This window comes from Ptychodera flava, chromosome 4 (genome assembly GCF_041260155.1).
Source record: "Ptychodera flava strain L36383 chromosome 4, AS_Pfla_20210202, whole genome shotgun sequence".
NCBI classification, from domain to species: Eukaryota; Metazoa; Hemichordata; class Enteropneusta; family Ptychoderidae; genus Ptychodera; species Ptychodera flava.
The window spans coordinates 20,480,715-20,505,277 of record NC_091931.1 but is presented as its reverse complement, the minus strand read 5'-3'; the positions used below and the strand labels follow the sequence as shown (position 1 = coordinate 20,505,277).

The following is a 24,563-nucleotide window of genomic DNA, read 5'->3' as shown; positions in this document are numbered from 1 at the left end:
ATATTAGACTCAGGCCTTCCTATGTGAATGTGTAGCATTGGTGTACGTTAGTGGGATGGAACTTTAGAGACAGTACACATACGTGTTGAATTCATCTGTCAAACTGGTTAGTTTTGATTTGGCAGCCTCGCCATGTTTCAATTTAGTGGAAAGGTCTTCTTGAAAAAACCTTGAACTCTGCACATTTGAAATAACATGCAGATAAAAAATATTGATTGGGATGTGACATTCATTTAAGTATGGAATCATGTTGTAAATGGAGCAAGAAAACTGCAAATCTTCATGGCAGACAAAGTTACATTCATAAACTATGATGGTGGTCGACAACAAATGAATGCGAAATCCTACACTCGCATCTGTAACTGATCAGGCTGAAAATTGATTATACGTGCACAACTTTTCCTAGACAGTCCTCCACAGCAGATCAGGCAAACCGGTGTTTACGTTCACTATTACTATAACACATCATTCATTAACTTGATAGCAGTACAACTCTTTACTTCTCAGTAGCGATTTATTATGAAAAAAACCCTAAATAATGAAATATAATCAGTACGTTTTTACTTCCACGAAGAATACTTCGTCATGTAGTAATCCCTTTAGTGTATTGCGTATTATGTACTTATAAAAGTTAAGGAAAACTCAAAAAGATGTGATTCCAGGGCGTCTGAGGTTGGTCAATATGACTGCCTGCAATGTACTTTATTTCATGTCAAAAAAGGAGGCCCCTTTTAACAGTCGCTATGCTACTAGCAAAGTTATTTCGCCAAATGACCGGCCTGGGACTTCGTAGTGCCTTTTCAAGTGGCCTCTATTGTAAATTAATTTTTAAGTACTAATTGCTAGCATCTAACGACAGATTTCTGGAAACTTTTACGACTTTTACGAACAATCAAAAATACAGGATAGTGGTGAAAAAGATCCAAATGACAGGGGTTTGCCTATGTTGCAAATACTTTACGTAAAATTCCCTTTCCACGAGCTATCAAATCGTTTTCGGTGAATGAAATATGACGTGACAGACGTCGTCTACAGGAGGGCTTGTATGATATATTAGAGACTACAATAAGTTTGTGATATATAGAAGAAAACGGCTTTCAACATTTCTTATCCTTTTTCACAAAAAAAGTTACTGTAACCTCTCATGTAGTGTTTATACCAAACGTTATGGGTCAGCTCGAAAGGTTTCCAGAAGATAGAAGAGAAGAATATATAAAGGATGCGCTTGCATTTGTGTTTTGTACTTCCGAGGAAAAATGTTGCTTAACGTATTCTCTTATTACGGCGGTCGCCAGGAAATAATAACCGAAACGAAATGTGTTCTTCACGTGGACGAAATTCGTGTTACTTTATAGTTACTTAGTTGATACTATGTCATAGTGACACGGTTGATATACATAACTACCTACCAAATCCTTCAGAATATACAAAATGTAAGTAATGTGAAACCCTGGTCTAGTAATTTGTTTATAAGTCATTTCAATTAAAAACTTTCTGTGTACTATTTGAAATAAAATATTACTTTTCCTAATAAAGATAGGATTATGTGACAGTGCTGAAAAAAATTCATGTAAACACTAGACATTACTAGAAAAAGGTGCTAATTTCTCACTTCTTGGCACAACAGTAATTGTCTTCATAAACCTTAGCCGGATGTCATTATATAATCTACATTCAAAGAAAATGTGGTTCGTCTTTAACCTAAAATTGTTGGCACTCAGGGTACATTTTCAAGCTATGACATGTAAGCTAGTGCAATGGCCAGGTTGTAGTCTAAAATGTAATGTTCCATCGCGTTGCGTAGTTTTGCAATCACTGAATGACACTATGCGTGGAATATTGAACAATAGACAAGGTTCAAATAAACATTTGCGTTTGAAAATGCAGTATATCCGTGGTTTTGATTTGTTCCAATTAATTATAACTTTTCAAAAATTCTATGAGACGACGCTTATACCGGTGTACCAGAATCAAGACCTGTAAGTTAATTTATATACTCTATTATCGATGGCCCAGTGCAAGAGTGACGTAACTCATGTTTTGGTCAAAATTTAGTTTTCGATATATTTTTGTTGGGAAATGTGAAATGTATCTCTTGTGTAAATTTCGATTTAAAAAGTCAATACATTGCAATAGGGACGTAACTTGAGTTACGACCTATTTTGTAATTGAAAGTCAGCGCACTAAGGACGTAACTCAATAGTTACGTCTGTTTTGCTCTTGCAAAAATGTAAAAACATCAAATGTAAAATTCTTATAATGACGATGCTGTTCAGGAATATTACATTAAAAACGCATAATCGACCTGCGGATGAAGGACCTAACTGATGATGAAATACGTCCTTTTTGAGACGTAACTCATGATGAGTTATATCCCTTTTGCTCAAAATGCTAGTGCAAGATGACGTAACTCCACGTTTTTTTATTTGCATAAAAATGGTCAAAATGGTCATAATTATAACATCAATTTTTTTAACATTTTATATATCTATGACATTATCACTTACCCATAAAACCATCAACTACAAACAAAGTCGATTTTAGACTTAAAGGCTTTTAAAAACTTAATTCGTTCTACACTGGATCATCGTTATCTATTTGTTTTTAGATAATACTTGTAGAGCGTCATAATGTTGTCTTGCCAAAGCAAATATTTTGTTAATTATTGAAACATGTTTTGATAGAAGAAAACCAGCGACAATATTATGGTACCTATTGTTCCTTTTAAGTTTTCAATGCAATGTCATATTTTCGTGTCAATATTTGTGCAGGTTTATGAAAGCGACAGCTTTCGGATTATCTGCGCCTACTGTGAGATTTGAGAGGCCTTTAGGCCTTTAGTATGTAATCAAAGTGAAGTTATGTGATTTCAGCATTAGTTATTGTGAGGTTCCAAAGAGCATTTCTTTGTACATCTCAAATATGAAAATTGGCTAAGCATGTAAAGTATGCTGAAGGTTGTGTCTGCTTTGATAGATCGTCATAGATGATATCATTGGCCGTATATAATCGCAATGTACGGTTTGTTGTGAATGACGCGAATTATGACACTCGTGAGCCCATCACAGCATTTGCAAATATCATTATTTTACAAGAAATGGCAGTGTCCACTTTTTTTTAAACCTTTCAGTTGAGAGGAGTCAAAGCCTAGAAGTTGTCGTAATGTCTTGTTTTTCTTTTTCCCTTTTTTTCCAATTACGCCCAATAAACAGAAACCGAGACGCGGGAATTCGGACAAGTGACAGGACAAATGTGCAAAAGAGTGGGTATCGTTGTCATAGAGACAGGTCATATTCAAATGGATTCAAATATTTCAAAAGCACTTTAGGTTATTTTCAACGGTCCTGTTTAACATGCTTTATGTCTTTCGATTTTAATAACTTTTGTTTTACTTATGTTTCATAGGACAGGCCGGACATGTACGTATTTTGTACATCAACTGTTTTCTGACAGGTATACAATAATTCACTCGAAGGCTGAACATATTGTTCAAAGAGCAATATATTGATTCCTCCCTTCTACCAATCTTATTCTGTATCTCAATTTCCTTTTTATACTTCATCTGTGCACTTCCTCAACAAATATTTTGTTATTATACTATTTTACACAATATCTTATTGAAATATGCACTTTTCAATGAATTGGAATGTTATGCCAAAAATTAAAATAAATGTGAATATCAATTCAAGATTGCTGTTTTGACTCATACTTGACCAACAGTTACCGTGAGATGATATCTTTGTGTATTTGTGATAAAAAGGGTATACCACACTTTTGCATCTGATGTCGATAAATTACACCCCTTATCCCTTTAACGGTAATCAGCTCTTTTGGGTGTTCCCAACTTGCGTACTTTCAGGCGTTTCTCTTCTTATTATTTTGCCCTTAATGTGTCAACCCAAATCCTCAGCAACCATTTTGGATAACGTTTGCAAAACTTCAGTTCATAGCAACAAAGACTGGTTTCATATTTTCAAATCTGTCGGAAGATCTCGAACCAAAATCATTTATGTCGTGTGCGAAAATCGGAGTGGAAGCATTTCACAAATGTAAGATCACTAAACGTTCATATGTAGTCGTGTCGTTCTAGATGTCGAACACGTGGTCAACACTAACTTCGACACAAAAAAGTAAACATTTTGTCTTATTATCAAAATAAATGGACAGTTATGGTGAGTTGGATTGAATCGGTCGATATGCGAAGGAGGTCTGTGGAATTAACCACACAGTTTGCAGTCAAAATCCGAGGCCCTCTGGACCTCAGAGTTTGACTGAAAATTTTGCGGTTAATTCAATACAGATCCTTATACCCGTCAGCTCACTACTAGACAAATTGAGTACCGGATACATAACTTCCTTCGTTTAACGGTTGTCTTTGCGCCAAATTTGTTGCAACTAAAGAAAATAGAGGATTCCTTTAAGTTATGCAAATTTTCGATCTCCCCTCTCCCGACACCTCCGAGTTTTCTTGCCCAATACAAGTAGGTTTCAGTGTCTCCATGACTTTGACGACCTTGTTACTGTCAACTTGAAACCAACGGAGCACATTGTTGAATCTTACAATGTGCAAACCAATCAGCTAAAGGGTTTTACATCGCAGAGAAAGTTACAGCAAACTCCATAAAAAAAAACAAAGAAGGTGGGTAATCTGAAAAGACAAAGTTGCGCTCACTTTGGGACTTTAACATAGTTGTGCCATCGACCTCCCAATGGTAACCGACAAGCATTGCTGCGACCTCTACTAGTCCAATGGCGGTTGCTTGCTTTTATATGGGGCCACTTCTCAAGGCAGGATATGGATTGAGTAGAATCACACAGGCACTGGGGGGTTTTTAGATTGGATAATTCGGCCGTGTATGAGACCCAGACACGACTGAAACTTTCAGACCAAAAGTTTGAATATATTTGAGTGATTGGGATTCACCCTTCATGATCTTGGCGAATCGCAAAATGAAATAATAAGATGACAAATGCCCATCAATTTTCATGTTTTGTTACCAACACCTAGAAAGTAACTTTTGGCTTTACACTGAGCTACATGTTTCTCTTTATTCCGAGCAAGCGTTCGCACACGTTGATTAATCAAATGTGTAATTTTCTCAAATGTAGGAAATTTCATACATTGACAGTTATCTCACGCGACTTATAATGACAATATTGTCAGATATATTTATCTTTTGAAAGAGGGTATAGTTCTTCATTATTTCCCGACAACAGTGAAAATGAGAACATGTGATCAAAAGTCCATGGTCTTCTTTAGGGACAGTATTTCACAAAGATTTGAGCGCCTATTCTACTTATTTGTCTCTTCTACCTTCTGGAAATCTTCAAAGCTGATCCATAGAGTTAGGGTAAGAGTATTCAATCGAGGTTAGACTTACCTTTTGTGAAATGTAGATGTCTGTAATCTGTTGGATTTTCACTTTAGTACCCAACTACATAATAAGCAACGCCGTGACAACACCGTGAGGACCGGACGATGTGTGATGTGACCGGGCCGTAGTCCCTCCGCAAGTAAATAATTGATTATTCAATCGAGCTAACAAACCACTTAGGCCAAAAAAATCCCAAAAAAACCAAAAAAACCAAACAAATTGTGCTGGTCTGATAACATGGTTTTCAAAAATAGGGTAGGTAGGTCGGCGGGAATTTTTTTCTATAATATTTTTATTTTGAAATATGCATTTTCAGGGTTCAGGGCGGTCAAACATTTGCCACAACATTTCAAGAAAAGCTTATCATTCATATAAAAAGGGAAAAAACATAAAAGACATTCTCGTCCAAGCAAAAATCAAAATAATGCCAAGTCACGAACGCGTGATTTTACGGAGTTTTTTTCTTTCTTAGTTATACTCCCGTGTTTACGTAGCTCTAAAAAGTTGAGGGTCGGCAGGTAAAAACTATGGTAAGTCGCGTTATCGGAACAGCACCGTTTTTTTGCAAAGCTGGATTTATAGAAAGACTTCTCGTGTTATGCCTGTGTTGTAATGTGAACGGTTTATTATTGCTTTTAACAAACGTTGTTTTCTTATTAATTTCATGAATATCTTCTAAGATAATCGGGATCAAAGACATATAGCTGAGTCCATAATCGCTCGTCATATATTTCAGTCTATCATACATGCTATGCCTTTATTGTAACTCTCCTATTGTTTAGAGAGTACTGATATGAACCCATGTTTAACTAAAAAATCACGTTTGCACTGTGACCAGAACCACTTACAGCCAGGCGTACATCTTAGTATGGTTTACTCATAACACTCCGAAACGTCATTTACATTTCAGTACAAGTCAATTTGTGCTGTTTGCTTTTACGTTTTAGCCATTATACTTGAGTACAAAGATAATTTTACCAAAAACAAACGAATTCACTTAAAATATACTTGTATTGCGACCGACTCGCTTCATTATTTACGAGACCATCATGTCGTCTACGGTATTGAAGAATACAGTCGCTGGTAGTGTAGCGTAGTGCATCATGACAGAATCGCTATACGACAAGTTTCCTGTTGACCAGTTATAGTACCCAGAGAGTGAATTGCGTAGAGCGCTCCTATTAGGGACTGGTCAGTTTCTTCAGCCTGGGGGGGGGGGGGCGGTGGATTCATGGGGGGTTTCACCTTGTATTTGACTTTGGTGATAGGGGGTCACCATATTTTTGAAATGCCCAATAGGGGGGTCAGTATGGTTTTTCATTTCGACATGGCTAATACTTGCGAAAAATCCATTGTGCAAGCCACAAATTTCATCATTCAGTTGTATTTTTCGGCGCGCCCGTCGGGCGCGTAACTATAATATAATAAGACATATTTTTCAGCGCCCCGTCCTAGTGCAAAACTTGTATATATATCAGACATATAAATATCTGAGATACCTGTATGTTTCAAATTTTTCGGCGCGCCCTTCGGGCGCACTTTTTAAAATATCAAACATATTTTCAGTATGCCCTCCAGCTGCATGACTTTCATATATCAGATATGTATATATATCAGAGATATCTGGATGTTTAATAGTTTTCGGTGCGGCCTTCGGGCACAGTAAATTAATATATCAGAGATATATGTCAGATATATCTTGATCACTGTAAATTGAAAGTCTGTTTTGCAAAGTGTACTTATCATTATGAAATCAGCAGTTCATATGAAAAGCATAACATGTTCCTGATACTTTTCTGTTTCCTCTATGAGAATTCAGTATAAGAAAGCAACATGCACTAATATTTCACAATCACATTTTTCTTACAACAGTTCTGGACATCTTCTTATGCATAAAAAGAGTGGAGTACATTCACAGCTCATTCAAAATACTGTATTCAAACTTAAGAATTGATACTTTTAAGATCCTATCTTATAACTGACATGACAACAATTTCATTAAAACACAGAATGACTGAATGTTTAAATTATACCACAAACATTTATAATATATATATATATATATAACCGTATATATATAACCGTATATATATATATATATATATATATATATATATATATATATATATATATATATATATATATATATATATATATATTATATATATATTAACAGGATAGGTCAAGCAGCACCAACTCTAGGACACAGTGTTCTTCACTACAAACTAAATTTTATTGTCCGACGTTTCGTGGGCTTAATCCCACTTCATCAGGTTTAAAAACTGAAATAAACGGATAACAGACTATAAAGCATGTGAAAGAAAATACAGGAAGCTAAAAAATTGAAACGAATTTGAAAAGCGAAACCCCAAAAAAAAGTACTTTTACTGGTAACTGGACCTCGGGCTCAACACGAAGATCTATACTACACAAAGAGTTGTGGAACAACGCAAGACTGTACTCACTTGTTGACTGTCAAGATGGAAATGACACTGAACCAACCAGAGCAGAGGTTGAAATGCATTGGGTGATTGACACCTACAAGCTGATTTGCATATGTTGAATGCGATGTACATCACATGCAGACGTAAGAAATGTGCAATACGGTGTACAATACAAATGAACCAACAATGTCTTAGAAAGTGGAGAGACAGCTGTAGGAAAAACAACCGGTACTGAAATATTTAAGCCAGGAGAAAATAGAACTCTACTGAAGTGAAAATTTCACCATCAAAATAAAAAACTAGTAAAAGTACAGGGTAAAATTCAATGTCAATATTCTAAAAAAGATGTAAAATTCTTAAATAATCATGATCACCATCAAAATAAAAAAGTGGTAAAAATACAGGGTAAAATTCAATGTCAATACTTAAAAGATGTAAATGTGTTGAAAAACAAATGTGATAAAAAATGTGATAAAAATAAAGGTATCACCCGTATGTAGTCAAACTGACAGGGAGGGTGAAAAATACCCGAAAGTCAATGATTGAATAAAAAGTTACACTATAGCAGGAATGGGTGACTCTCTATTGAGTCCCTTTGGATACATGGTGTTAAGTAAAAATATCCACTTTGTTTCAACAATGTCCCTAGAATTTTTACCATTGTGATCACTGTTATGAACCGTTTCCAAGATAATGACTTTCATATTCTTTACTGAATGGTTGGGAAGGTTAAAATGCTGACTTACAAATATGCTGGATTATCGAGATCATTGTTTTTACATTTTATCATGCTTCTGTGACCGGCCATTCTGTACCTTATTTTGTTTTTAGTTTGGCCAACATACTGACATAAGCAATATCACAAAATACACAATAAATGGCATTTTCAGTATTACAGTTGTACTGTCCCTTTATTTTGAAGGTTTTACCGTTGCTATGACTTGTTATGCTGTCCGTGGTGACATCTGTGAGCACATTACTCTGCATCTAGTATCATTACATGGCCGTGAGCTCCGTTTATTCTGTTGTTGTGTTGTTGTTGTTGTGTGTTGTTGTTGTTGTTGTTGTAATCTATGTCTTACAATCAACTGGCCAAGATTGGCACAAACTCTGTCCGAAATGAGGGGAGGTGTAGGGGAAACCATAGACATTCTTTCAGAGATCTGCAGGATTTTATGGTGTCTTTTGGCTAGTTGTCTGACGTCTGGTCGCATAGATTGAAGTCGTTGACCCAAACCACTCTATCCATGGATTGCTTTTTATTGTAACGGAGAAAGGATGATCTTGGTTTCTTACGAACTTCATCTATAATGGTTTGTATTTTGTTGGCCTGGTAACCAGATTTGATCAGTCTGTCCTTGAATTCACTGGCCCGTTGATCAAACCACATATCGAGTGAACATATTCTGCGCAATCGGATAACTCCACTGTATACAATGCTGTTGAAGATGTGTCTTGGATGGTGTGAAGAGGGAGACAAATATCTTCCACTGTCAGTAGGTTTGGTGTAGAGATCAGTCTCCACTTTCCCATTTACTATGCTTGTTGAAATGTCGAGGAAATGTTGCTTGGTTTTACCATACTCTAAAGTTAACGTGATCAATGAATTTATACTGTCAAGATATTTGTCTTCGCGGAGTGTCTGTAAACCATGTGGATCATCAATAAATCTTTTGAGTAGGTCCGGTTGGTCATTGAACTTTTCGGGGTTTTCTCCAGAACCAGCTCATAAAAATGTTGGCGTACATAGGAGCGAAAGGCGTACCCATGGCTGTCCCATGGATTTGAATATAATGTTCTCCACAAAACTCGAAACCATATGACAATATTGGCTAACTCAATGATGTCATCAGTATTGGTAGCGTTGAATTTGGTGCATGTTTCGAATGCATGTTTAAGTGCTTCCAGGCCCTCATTAATCGGGATATTGGGATATAAACTAATTACATCCAAACTGAACAGAAGAGAGTTCGCCGGTAACGTTGAAATCTGTGAGGAATTTGCTTGATGAAGTTGATGTAAGAAGTCAGTGGAATCTTTAACTAATTCCCTGCAATACTGTGGTACTATATCCATCAGTTTGTGATGAAGCCATATGGATGCTCTTTGTGTAGGGCTATTGATTTGAGAGATAATAGCCCTAACTGGGGGTTTACGATGGAGGCTGGTATCAGGATTCTGGATCTTATGCCATTTTGCCAAACCATGCATATACGGAGTGGTGATGTTGTGTTCGTAGCAAATAGCTGCTGCTTCTGTGGCTGAGATTGTTGAATTATTTTCCATTTTATTTGCTTGTTCGACGATTTTAGCATGAACTGTAGGTGTCAAATCTTCACTTATCTGTTGATAGTATTTAATGTCAGACAAATGTTCTTTCATAACTTCTATATAGCTTTGTCTATTCCAAATGATAACAGAGCCACCTTTATCGACTTTGCTGATATAGATAGACGGTTCATCCCTCAGTTTTCTGATTTCTTGTCTCTGTTCTTTAGTGATATTGTCTCTGCGGGACGACGTATCTGACTTGTATTGCAATACTTCTTTCATTTGTGTTTCACAGTATTTATCGAGCATTTGATCCCTACCTGTTCGTGGAGTCCATTTACTTGGTATTCTCAGTTCTTTTGGGAGATCACAAGCATTGTTTTCACAGTCATTTTCAGTGTCGTGAAAGAACTCTTTTAATCGTAATCGCCGATGGTATGAGTGAGTGTCCTCGATGAATTTCCATTTGTCCCAGGATTTTGGTGTGGGTATAAATCCCAAGCCTCTGTTGAGCAATGTTGTGGCAGCTGGTGTGAGTTCTTTTCCACTGATATTTATTATATTGTTAATGTCTGATAAGGCCGCAGATTTTCTGGCTATATGAAGTCTCACGTTTCTCTTGTGTTTTCTTACATATTTGTTAAACCGACGACGTTGATTCCCACCAGATCTATGAGTTGTGTTAACTGTGTGAGAAACGTTTTGTTGTTCTGACTTCTTCTTATCCAGTGTTGCTGACGTGAGTTTCATAAGTTTATTTTGATGTGTATTGTTCAACTTTTTCTTTGTGTTTCTGACTTGATTACGCAGTTGGGTATTGAGGCGACGGTATGTACGCTGGTCTGTAAGACTTTGCAACTTCCTCGTCAACAGTTGAGTTTTACTTTCGAGTCCTGGGCAAAGTTCATTTTCATAGAATGATATAAGAACATGCAGTAAATTGTCCGATGTTTTTCTAAGCGTTGAGTTCCATTTGTATTCTAAATTTGTGTTCTCTAGTGGCGGTTTCTTGTTAAAAGATAAACCAGTAGGTATGACATTTTCAGAACGGCAATGTTGCAGGAAGGATAGATGCGATTGAAATCTTACGTGTCTGTCCGTTATATTTCTTAGTTTGCTGTAGATCTTGTGAAGATTCTTGGCCATACTAGACGACTATACTTGGATCTATGCAGATTCACAGGGGTACCAGTAAAAAGCAGTACAGGGAGTTGTGACTAGTTGTCAATGGACCACCAACAAGTGTAGGTCTAGCAGCTGCTATATATATATATATATATATATATATATATATATATATATATATATTATATATATATATATATATATATAAATATATATATATATATATATATATATATATATATATATATATATATATATATATATATATATATATATATATATATATTACACACACACACTCACAAACACACTGAATTATTCAATTTATATTCCACCTTTTGTTTCACCTTTGTCGCGTGCAAGGGGGTCACCCTGTTTTCGAAAGTTGGAATAGGGGGTCAACCTGTTTTCGAAAGTTGGAATGGGGGGGGGGGTCAGCCACTTTTTGACGTCGGCAAAAAATTATCCACCGGCCCATCCACCCCCAGGCCGAAGAAACAGACCATGTTCCCGATTCGCACAGTGCCTAAGAGCAGTCATGGCATTCCGTTCAAATTTCTGTTATACAGAATCCAAGCATAATATCCTACCATGGGGCCAATAGACGGACTATTACCGCCAAGGGTCTGTCTATTACCTCCATGATCCTACCAAGAAAGTCAAACTTTAGTGCCGCTCATATTTAGGCAAGCCACTAACTAAAGTATTCCAGTAAATTGTGTAAGTACCCTTAAAGTATGTTATTCGTTCTGCAACAAAACGTACCATCAAGTTTTAGTTACGACGCTGTACTCACTTCATGTTTCGTCAAGTTTCTTCCAAACCGCCGAAAATTCTCTCTAAGATAGAGCCTTCGGCATATGAAACTTCTAAGAAGATTGATACGGCAAAGAGAGACGCAAAGGCAACCGGTTTACTTTTCGGGGAGGTTGGTAGGGAAGGGACGTGAGAAAATATCGGACAACATTATCGATTTAGCTCAATTTATTTTCACCTCTCGACCAATCAAATCGCTGTATTTGCACCATCAATATACTGGTATGATATACTCGAAATTTTACTACCACAAAATATTTCACACAGACGGTTCCGACTGGCTGTGAGAACAAACCTAAGTGTATTTACGGGTGCACTTTCGTATCTTTATACTTCAGCTAAATCTATGACCATACTCTAAATACTCAACGATGTAGTACTTGTTATTCACCATAAATTGTTCTTCATTATTTTTGCAAGAAAGGCTTCAGATATCATCAAGTTTTCCAGAATGTTTGATTTAATATAAATGCTAAATAAGTTTGTACTTCCAACTGATGATGCTCTTCAAGTATTTTCTGAAATCGCATAGATAATACAGTTGGGGTAGGTGAATTAAAGTGTTCATTCTGGCACACCAGTACAAGCGTTGCCGCACACGACTTGTGAAAGTTATATTGAAATGAAACAAAGCACAATAAACAAGTCATCGTTAATGACACAGTCCCCACTTGTTAATGGGTGCTTTGATTACAGGTCCTCAGAGAGGATAGAGTCCTCTTCATTAGGTCTGTGATAAAAATACTTTTGAATAAATTCGCTTGATACATGTCTGAGTTGTAGTTCAGGACATGAAAAAATCGTAATAAAATGGCCACATGGTGGCCATAATGGATCTAATAAACAAATCAATGTGCATATGTATGACATAGGTCAAAGTCCTTGTACCAACTTTGATTAAAATCGGTTGAAATATGCCTGAGTTATGGCTTTGTACATGAAAAACTCATAACAAAATGGCCGCACAGCAGCCATATTGGATCGTATCACAAAACAAATTAACATGCATATGTATGACATTGGTCAATCTCCTTGTACCAACTTTGAATAAATTTGCTTGATACATGTCTGAGTTATGGTTCTGGACATGAAAAAACGTAATAAAATGGCCACACGGCGACCATATTGGATCGTATCACAAAACAAGTCAATGTGCATGTGTATGACATAGGTCGATGTCCTTGTACCAAGTTTGAATAAAATTGGTTGAGATATGCCTGAGTTATGGCTCTGTACATGATAAATCGTAACAAAATGGCCGCACGGCGGCCATATTGGATCGTATCACAAAAAGAATTGACGTGCATATCTATGACATTGGTCAATGTCCTTGTACCAACTTTGAATAAAATCAGTTGAAACATGCCTGAATTATGGCTCTGTACATGAAAAAATCGTAATAAAATGGCCGCCTGGCAGCCATATTGGATCGTATCACAATACAAATCAACGTGCATCTGTATGACATATGAAGTAATCCTTGTACTAAGTTTGAATGAAATCGCTTCAGGCATCTCTGAGATATCTGCGTGAACGGACGGACGCACACACGCACGGACATGACCAAACCTATAAGTCCCCCCGGACGGTGTCCGTGGGGACTAACAAACCAAAACCTTTGACATACTGTCCCTTCAAAAGCAAATGTGTCATTGAACCTCATACATACCTCATATGGAAAATACACTCAGCGTACCGATAATTATAGGTAGAGGACGAACCACATTTTCTCTTTGATTGTCTTTGATTGCAGATTGTATGATGGCATTCAGTCATGGTTTATGGAGATAATTACATTTTTTCCTTGTAATCACTAAAAAATTCATTAAGTCTTGGTATGAAATGTTTTTGCAGGAGAAATGTGTATACTGATCCTTCCTTCATTAGGAAATTTCATACATATTTCAAATAGAACGCAGAATGTTTTTATTTAAATACAAATTACTCATAAACAAATTTACTAGGCAAGGGTTTCACATTAATTACTTTTCGTACGTTGTGAAGGATTTACTATGTAGTTATGTCTCTGAAACCGTGCCACTATGGATAGAATAGTCTATGGATAGAACACCGACTAAATAACTATAAACAAGAATTTCGTTTAGCTGAAAAACACATTTCATTTCGGTTATCATTTTCTGGCGACCGCCGTAATAAGAGACAACGTTAGGCAATATTCTTCCTCGACTGTACCGAACGCAGATGTAAGTGCATCTTCTATATATTCTTCTCTTCTATCTTCTGGAAATCTTGCCATCTGACCCATAAAGTTTGGGAAGAACGCTAGAAGAGAGGTTACCGTGACTTTTTGTGAAAAAGGATAAGAAATATTTAAAGTCGTCGTCTTTTCCAATGTATCACAAATTTACTGTGATCGCTAATCTATGGTACATGCCGTCATATAGTCGACAACGTCTGTTACGTCATATTTCATTCATCTAAAACGATTTAATAGCTTGTGTGAAAAGAAATTTATGTAATGTATTTGCAAACATAATCGTCTGTCGTTTGGATGTTATTTGGGCCTTTTTGTACTATTATCATGTATCTTTTATCATTCGCAAAAGTCGTAAATGTTTACAATAATTTGTCAACAGATGTTGGCTATTAGTCCTTACCAATTCATGTATACTAGATTACATTTTCAGAGGCAGCAAGAAGTCACAGGCCAGTAACGTGGCTAACTGACTAGCAAAGACAGCCAGTCATTGGATGAAATTGTAAGCAGTTTGGCAATAAACTGTGGTGATAGTATAGTGACTGTAAAACCGGCGTCCCCTATGTTACATAATATATAAGTTCATTGCAAGCAGTCGTGTTGACCCACCACAGACACTCTGGAATCACATCCTTTGAAATTTCTTGACTTGAGCTACATAATACGCAATATGCTCTAGGGACTATTACATGATGAAGTATTTTCGAGGAAATAAAAACGTACCGCTCATATTTTATTAAGCTGCATTCACATACACCTCTTGAGGGGGGATCCAAAAAGTTCTCGGAAAATTCTCAAATGCCCCCGTAACAAACACAAAATGCGTTCAAATACCCCTTTCTGACTTGCCACAGTAATAATAAGGGACTAGACAGAAAATACAGGGGGAGGCCAGTGTATTTTTGAGATCGGTCCCAATTGTTTGCGCAAACATTTTTGAAGGGTCATGAAATTTGAAGCATGCCTTTGCTGAAGGGTCACCATTTTCTGAACAACAATTAGAAGTCAACATGTCATAGTGCCTCGTCCAAAATATCAAATCATAATACATGTGAGTCTATTGGGCAAACTTTTAACAATTTCCCCTAAAAACAAGCTATTCCTGAAATTTTCATGTATGTTTTATAATTTATGTAAATGAAGTTTGCTTGAGGTGGGAGGTAAAAAGTACATTTGAGTACAAGAAATTTGATTTTTGAATTTCATCGAAAATGTTGATTAACTTTACATGGTAGTCTTTGAGAAAACTATTCTTAATATTTTTCCGATTTAAAACTAGCAATATCTGTGCATTTATAGACATTTGATAATTTATACCAATGATTAGAAGAGTGTGGTTTAAAGTGCTTTTGTGAACAAGGAATTGACTTTGGAATTTCACAAACAATATTGATTCAACATACAAAATAGTCTATGAGAAAAGTGTAAACATTGTTTTCAATATAAAACTAGCCAAATTTTTGCATTTAGACATTTGATAATTGATATCAATGTACTTGCTTAGAATACGGTGCCTTTAGTGTGCAAGAAATTTGATTTTGGAATTTCACTAAAAATGTTGATTCACTATACGTGATAGTATATGAGAAGACGATGAATAATGATTTTTACATTATGTAACTAGCTACATCTGTGCTTTTAAAAGTGTTTGACATTTGATACAAATGTACTCGATTAGGATACGGGTTTTTGAAAGTGCAGATGTAGACAACAAACAAGATATTGGAATTTCACCCCCAAATATAAATTCAGTTCTCATGGTAGTGTATGGTAAACTATTAAATATTTCCTTGACAAAACTTGCTATATTTATGCGTTTATGTGTAAATATTGTGAAATATTGACTTAAGCGCTGTAATACGTTTCTTGACAAACAATAATAGTGCTCTCTGTACAAGGCAAACTATAAATGAAAGTAAAAATTAGAGCTTTTTCCCTTTTATATATTTTGAATAGGCAACTGTACCTCAAGTAGTTGATAGAATTATTTATTGTGAAATCTGATATTATTTTCATCGATTTACTTGAAACCTTGCATAAACGTGATTGTTTGTAAAGGTTGTAAAGTAAGCTTATATGCTGAAAGTTCAAATGTATAATGACAAATTATATGTCTACAGGGATGTGGACTATGACACGCAAGGGCGGTTTACTGTTTTAAGTGCATGAAAATTTGGGAGGGTCACTTGTATTCTCGCAAAGTGGGGTCACTATTTTTTCCTCAGCCTCATTTTGAAAAACACTCGACCTTGCCCACTGTAACTTCTATCCAGACCCTAAATACATTGGCCTGATTTTGAAATTGGCATTTTTTGGTTTCTGTGTGTGTGTTTGTGTTTCTCTTCCAGGGAAGAATGGCAATGTGCTGACATGTTTTCTCTTTCAGGAAAACTTCATCTTGTGAAACAATACCTTTAGGCCACTTTTTCAGTGTTAGGTTCTGCGACTGCAGTGCCCTGTTCTACTCCCTAGTGCATGCTAGAATAACAAATATTCTGTTTAGCATGGTATTTTGTGTATGTGTCAAGACCTTAATCATTATTCTTGATGGCAAATGAATTATAGTCAAGACTTGAATTCAATTTTAAACAATAATTAAAGCCGAAAGCAGCGTTGGCGGGGCCCAAGCAGTTGCCATGTTTGAAAGTACTTGCACTGATGCTACTATGTGCAAATTTTGAGCTTGAATGGTCTTTTGGTTCTTGTAAAGAAGAATTTTTAATATCATCTCGTTGTTAGTAAAGGTTTTTATGGGGAATCCAATATGGCCGCCAAACCACGTGACCGATCTGTATGCCTTTCACAAACTTGATAGTACTCACAATAAGGATGATGTGAACGGAATTTCAGTTACAATGGTGGGGTGGTTCTTGAGAAGAAGATTTTGAATAGTATTCATTGGTAATTATAGGTTTATCGCACAAACCAATATGGCCGCCAAAGCATGTGGCTGATTGAAAAGGCTTTTGCAAACTTGAAAATACTCACACTAAGGATGATACAAGTGAAATTTCAATGAAATGTGTGTTAGTTCCGGAAAAGAAGATTTTGAATATTGAATCGGATTGCTATAATTGCTATACACCAAAGTTCAAATCGATCAGATCCCTAGGTCATCTGGAGACGCCGTTTTAAAGTATTTTGGAAAATCAAATATGACCGCCAGGTCATGTGACCGATCTAAATTTATTTGGTCAGGTGCAAGAGTACTCATATGTATATATTAGTTCTGCAGGTTTGAGAGGTTTATATCAAGCGTTGTTTGAGTTCTAGGTGAGCAACATAGTTACAGAAGAAGAAAATGAAGAGGAAGAAGATTAAAACTGCAGCCAGCGTTGGCGGGGCCCAAGCAGTTGCCATGATTAAAAGTACTTGCACTGATAATACTATGTGCAAAATTTGAGCTTGAATGGTCTTTTGGTTCTTGTAAAGAAGAATTTTTAATATCTTGTTGTTGTTATATTTTTTTGTGAAATCCAACATGGCCGCAAAATCACGTGACTGATCTGTATGCCTTTTGCAAACTTTATAATACTCACACTACGGATGATATGAACAAAATTTCAGATCAATTGCTGGTGTGGTTCTAGAGAAGAAGAGTTTTGAATATTATTCACTGGTAATCGTAGGTTTTTCGCAGAAACCAATATGGCTGCCAAACCACATGACTGATAGAAATTATTTTTGCAAACTTAGAAGTAATCACACCAGAGATGACGCAAGTGAAATTTCAAATTCAACGGTGCATTGATTGCAAAGGAGAGGAGTTTTCAAGATTAAATTGGAATTTTCACAAAATCCAACATGGCGGCCAAACCAAACTTGAAAGTGCTTGCACTAAGAATGGTACGAGTCAAATTTCAGTTCAATCACTGTGTTGGTTCTGGAGAAGAAGATTTTTTAAAAATTAAATTGGTATTTTTCAAAAATCCTATATTGCGGCCAAGGTCACGTGACCGCACCAATTTTATTTGCAAATATCAAAGACCTAATATCATGCTTGGTACACACCAAATTTCAAATCGACCAGACCCTTAGGTCATCAGGAGAAGGCATTTAAAGTTTTGGAAAAATCCAATATGGCCGCCGGGTCATGTGACCAATCGAAATTTCTAGGATCAGGTGCAAGAGCACTTATATGTACCTGTTAGCTCTGCAAGTTTGACAATATTTCATCAGGCGTTGTTTGAGTTCTAGGTGAGCAAAAGAACTACGGAAGAAGAACATGAAGAGGCTGAAAGGAAGATTACAGCTGCAAGCAGCATTGGCGGGGCCCAAGCACTTGCAAACACTGTCAAAAGGTACCAGAATGATAATCAATGACACTCTAATGCTGATAGGTGCTTCATCGAATTAAATTTAAAGGGTGTAGCATTTTTGTTACAGATTGATAGGAACATTTATACAATTCAGGTCAAAGGTCATGTGGGTCTCTTAAAGATTTTGGCAAAAAACTTGTTTCAAAATTTATCCATGTATATCAAAATTCAGACCTCTAGCTCTATCGGCTAGCCCAAAATGAGAAATGCACAAAATTAATGATTGTACAGGATGTGGTAAAATAGGGTCTCCTGATATACCAAATATGGAGAATGTAGAAATTGTGGTTACTTATTTTTTAGGCATATATGCATATTTGAGGTCAAAGGTCATCGAAGTCACATGGCATTTTGTCAAAAAACTTCTCTCCACTACTCATCCCTGTATATCAAATATCAGACCGCGAACTCTTTTGTCACGCCAAGAATTAGAAATGTGCATAATTAATGAGCAGAGGAACAGAAGGTTACCTCGCTTATTATCAAAAAAACGTTCTTCCCAAATATATTCTTTTACACCAAAAATTGCACATATAGCTCTATTATCTAGCCAAAATTAGATGTGTGCATAATTAATAAGGTACATGAAGTGGCTGGTCATGTAATATTTTCTCAAAGAAATTGTTTCTGTCCTTATCACTGTACACTAAAATCTGACCTCTAGCTCTACGAGCGAAATCAGAAGTGGGTATATGCATTCGGGTCAGTCACAATCAGGGTGCTCTAGACAGATTTCGACATGTTACGCTCTAATATTAAAAAATGTTGAGCAAAATTTAATGAAACATTGTTCTTAATATGAAACAACCCGTAGAACCAAACAGGCCCCATCGAAAAAATGGAGTTTTTGTGATGATTTTTAGCTGAGCAGTGAAAAAAGTACCCTAAAAATGGGTCAAAATGGGCGTTACGCTGTTTCATCTGAAAAAGCACATTTTGTAAACTCACTTTTTGAAACTGTTAGATTATTTTTTCGATTATTTAGAATATTTAAAGTATCATATAGCATTCCTTCTTTCTTTTGCAAGTTATTTCATCTGAAGACATGGATTTGAACGGAAATGGCGTGATAACAAGTGAAATTTTTGTGTCGTTACGCTTTTTATATTTTGACAACAGCATTGATTTATCTCTGTATTATCACCTAAAACATCTATTTGATTGAAAAGACCAACTGTGATTAGTTGGTACTAAATGTTTATAGGGTCAACTTATTGATTGTGAATGAGAAATCATGATAGCTGCCCACATTTTTTGTTCCAAAATTTTGTAGTGTCCGTGACACCCTCATAACTTTCAGCCATATTAAGATAGTAGAGATCTGATGTCATTAGCCAAAGTGGCCCTGTTTGCCTTCCTTATGTGTTATAAGAATATAATCCATTTACCACTTGTATTGTTTAAGTATATCAAAAAGGGGCCAAATGTTGTGTCCGTGACAGCCGTAGTGTCCGTGACACCAAATCCATACATTACTTGTTGCAGTGATTTAAGCTGGTAGTTCTATTGTTTACCAGCCTAAGTTACATTTTTATAAGAGAGTAAGTTAGTTTTTGAGTAAGACATCAAATGAAATATATTAAACCAGTGAAAGATGTTTTTCTACCTTTTAAGATTGTAATGTTAAAAAACTGTCCTATGAAATAACGGTATAGGGGTTTAAAAAAAAGGAACAGAAATTGTGTTATCAGTTATTTCCCAATATAACTTTAAGATAGAAATGTTATTTATAGTGAAATTAAGGCATAACACTGAACAAACTAATTTACTTTCACATTAAACCACTTTCCATTTGCAACTGGCTTCATGTCACGGACACTACACCTAACAAGTGGTTAACCTGAGTTTTTACTGCATTTACATTTAAATTCACCTGACATCTGAAGTAAACTTCACAGACCATAATAAATCATTTTAAAAACAAAAGAAAATGTGTTTTTGAATTATATAAGGGGGAATGTGGTTGCAAATCTGACTTTTTATGATGATGCTGCAGTAATGTTAGCCCAGTACAGATCTCTGTCAACAGTGATGCATATAAGGGGAGGGTTTATGTCCCTTCAAATTACTTTTCTGTTTTAACCCTTTGTTTGCATTATAAGGCTGTATTATTAGTGTTTGATGAAATTTCAGTCGTGTGTTGGTTGTTAAGGGAACGCTATGGTGAAACATAGTCGGGTCTATCATGTGATGTTTATTGAATGCTGTGATCCTGAAATCTGTTTGGAAACCCAAGTGTGTGGTTTCTCCTCAGTCGCAAAGTTCTGTCTGTCCTAAGTTGTTGGGTCAGATATTTTGCTGTTTTTGTTATACTTGTTGATGTTTTCACGTCTTATTGGCTTCAAATAACATCAATATTTCTATATTTTTATTTTGTGTTGAGATTATTGTTAAAGTTTTGTCTCTTTTTGTGAACTTTGTTTTGACAAGTGTGTCTTTTATGTTCTTGTTTCTTCTCGTGGGTTATTATTGGGTGGTTTGGGAAAAGGATTTTTATTGTTTCGTCTTTTTTAAGTTCCTGCCAGTATTTTGCAAGACTTTCTTTCAAATCTTTGGGCTATTCAACAATGAACTCTACCGCAAAATATGTGGCTGTTTAATGGGCTGAAATGCATTGCTGGGGATTGCCATGATTGCATTTCATAAACTGGAAATGGAAATCATCTCTGAATACCAAAATGTGATTCACTTTTGGAAAAGATTCAGAAATGACATTTTCATCATTTTTACTGGAACACAAAACCAACTGGCAGAGTTTAGCTATAGAATAAACAAAATGCGCACCCACATTTAAATTTACAGTTAAGGAATCACTAGAAAAAAAATAACATTTCTCGACGTCAAAATTTTGAAGGGCCCAAGGCACAACCAAGAAAATATTTTGGATATTAAAACCCACACAAAACTAATTGGAACATTCCAATACCTGGACAGAGAATCATGTTACCCAAATCAAATTTTAAAGGACTAATTGAAGGTGAAATTCTCAGATACTTCTGTACATCCAATGACCCAAACGATTTCAAGGAGATAGTTGATTTCTTTACAAGCAAATTAATTTACAGAGAATACACGGAAAAAGAAATAACTAGAATTACAACAGAAATCAAACACAGGAATTGAACTCAACAAAAAGTACAAGACAAATAAAGAAGGAAACAACAAATAATCTAATCTTCACAACAACATATAGACCATAAACTAAAACAAAAGACTTGAAAGAAAGTCTTGCAAAATATCGGGAGGAACTTGAAAAGGACGAAACATTAAAAACCCTTTTCCCTGAACCCCCAATAACAGCCTACAAAAGAAACAAAAACATAAAAGACACAATTGTCAAAAACAAAATTCACAAAAAATCTCAACACAAGATAAAAATATGGATATATTGGCTTTATTTTTTAAGCCAATAACACATGAAAACGACAACAAGAACAAGCATATAAAAATCAAAATATCTGACACAGGATCACAGCATTCAAAAGACACCACATGCTAGATCCGACTATGTCTGGCCATAGCTTTCCATAAACAAACATAGCTTTCCATAAACAAACAACACAAGACTGAAATTTTATCAAACACAAATAATACAACCTTATAATGCAAACAAGGGGATAAAAGAGAAACATAACATTACGGGACATTAATCCTCCCCTTATATACATCACTATTGACAAAGATCCGTAATGGAGCCCACACTACTGCAGTACCACCATAAATAGTCAGCTTTGCAACATCTTTCCCCCTTATACACAATAGATGCTGACCAAATAATTAAAATACTCAAGTCACCTACAAATATCACTATGAGTGGCAAGAGAGTATTATATTATACTCTTCATGACTTTAATTAGACTTCTGATATAGAGAATTTGTGTTTAATATCGTCTATTAAAACTGGTAAAGAAGTTCCCCCTTTAATTATTTAGATGTGCAGTGTCCGTGACGCTACTGAAATACAGATCACAATAATATGTTGGAAACCAAATGTTAAGTAAATCATTTATTGTTCACTTTATAGTGTTAATAGGACAGTTTTGTATTGTTTAGCATTTTCTACATACCAGTTATCATTGTCTGCATACCAGTTATCTCAAGAATTTTGGCATTCAGTGTTGTATTTCTGATAAAATTTTCTGGTTATTGAAAAATACCAGTACTAAAAATATTCTTTATGTCAGACTTCCTAAATAATATGTTTTTGATTTGTTGGTAATCAATTCTTGTCATAATTTTACTGTTTTTACAGGTTTACTGGTTATAATTAACAATAGTTTATTTCACACACATATTCCTGAATGTGTAGTGTCCGTGACGCTTTTACCATACTACAAAAATGACTAGAAAACTAACAAAAAATGAGCAAAATTTTGCTGCAAATACTATTAATGTTTTCTAAAGACGTCAACAATTGCAGTAAAAAATAATTTAAATGTACTAAAGGGCAAATCTGTAAACGAGAGGAATCATAAGCTCATGGGGAGAAAAAAATGAAAATTTTTTTTTTTTCGTAACAAATCATTTTGCAGGAAATCATGCAAAGCTGGGTAAAATCCCGATACATTCACCTTATTTTCTACAACAGATGTATATATTTTCTGGTTAAACTTTTAAAAAGAATATTTGTACAAATGTTCTATAGTCTACTATGTTATTTCTCCATCAACTCATAATATTTTCTAGTGTCCGTGACGGTGTGTCAACACAACAAAGAACTAGTTGCCATGGAAATACTGAGAAAGTTTGGTTCACAACTTTTCAAGCAAATATGTACCAAACCTTAAGCTTTGTGAATTTAGTAAATTTAGATATGTGTCTACAAGATGAAATTTTGACAAAAGTGAAACACTCTAGAGCACCCTGATTGTGACTGAGCCGATTACTAATGAGGTAAAATAAGTTGCAGGTCATAAGATATTTCGTCAAAAACCTTTGTTCCCATATATACTTGTATACCATAAATCAGACCTCCAGCTCTATTAGCAAGCTAGGAATCGTTTATGTGCATAATTAATGACTTACAGTATGATAAAGGTGTCAAAGGTTAAGGAGTGCAGTTTGGTCACATACCTGACGTTACCCTCCCGGACTTTCGTATAGGCCAGATTTATACGGCCGTAGCATTGTGCATAGGAATAGGGCAAGTCAAAGGTCATTGAAAATGTAAAAAACTTTTCTCAAAATTAACATGCTTTCTGACCTTGAAACTTGGCATGAAGGAGCCTTGCAATATATTCTACAAATGTTGAAAACAGAACTTTGATTGGTGAATTCGTATGCAAATGACGAGGATATAAAAGTTTCAATTTTTACAGATTAAATTGGTATTTTTCGAAAATCCAATATGGCCGCCAAACCACGTGACCGATCCAAATGCCATAAGCAAACTTGAGAGTATCTACATTGAGGATGATTCGTTTAAAGTTTCAGTTTGTGTGTTTGTTCAGGAGAAGATTTTTTAAGAATGAATTAGTATTTTTCGAAAATCCAAAATTGCCGCAAACCACGAGACAAATCCAAATGATTTTAGCAAACCACTTTTAAGTACCTACATTAAGGCTGATACTAGTAAAATTTCAGTTCAATCAGTGTGTTGGTTCTGGAGAAGGTGATTTTAAAGATTAAATTGGTATTTTTTGAAAATCCAATATGGCCGCCAAGGTCACGTGACCGCACGCATTTTTATTAGCAAATTTTTAAGATCTAAGATCATGCTTGCCATACAAAACATTTCAAATAAACTAGACCCCTAGGTCATCAGGAGAAGCCATTTTTAGATTTAAGAAAAACTCCATAAAGCCCGGTTGCCTGATCTTGTACAGAGGACTGTCTGGGAAAAATTGTGCGTTAATCAGTTTCCCGACTGATACGTTAGAATTCAAAAGCCAAAGGGAGGACTGTCTGGAGAACGTTTGACTGTGCTATTAGGAAAGACTATCGCCAAGCTCTTTACAATTTGGTAAAATGACCACCATTTTGCTAGACATTTTGC

At 35.6% G+C, this 24,563-nt stretch overlaps 2 protein-coding genes across 3 annotated transcripts in view; both read right to left on the bottom strand.

Annotated features, from left to right (window-relative positions):
* Positions 1–9,008: 9,008 nt before the first annotated feature.
* Positions 9,009–11,236, bottom strand: LOC139132156 (uncharacterized). The gene is made up of 2 exons (XM_070698546.1): positions 9,767–11,236; positions 9,009–9,461 (listed from the first exon to the last, which is right to left on the bottom strand). The coding sequence occupies exons 1-2, from the start codon at positions 11,234–11,236 to the stop codon at positions 9,009–9,011; spliced, it is 1,923 nt and encodes a 640-aa protein (XP_070554647.1).
* Positions 11,237–12,181: 945 nt separating this feature from the next.
* The window catches only part of LOC139131140 (malonyl-[acyl-carrier protein] O-methyltransferase-like), a 32,856-nt gene continuing 20,474 nt past the window's right edge, over positions 12,182–24,563 (bottom strand). For both annotated transcript variants that reach the window (XM_070697100.1, XM_070697102.1), the window contains one exon: positions 12,182–14,314. In XM_070697100.1, coding sequence (XP_070553201.1) covers positions 14,163–14,314 — 152 coding nt within the window. In that variant the 3' untranslated portion in view covers positions 12,182–14,162. The remainder of the gene's footprint in view (positions 14,315–24,563) is intronic.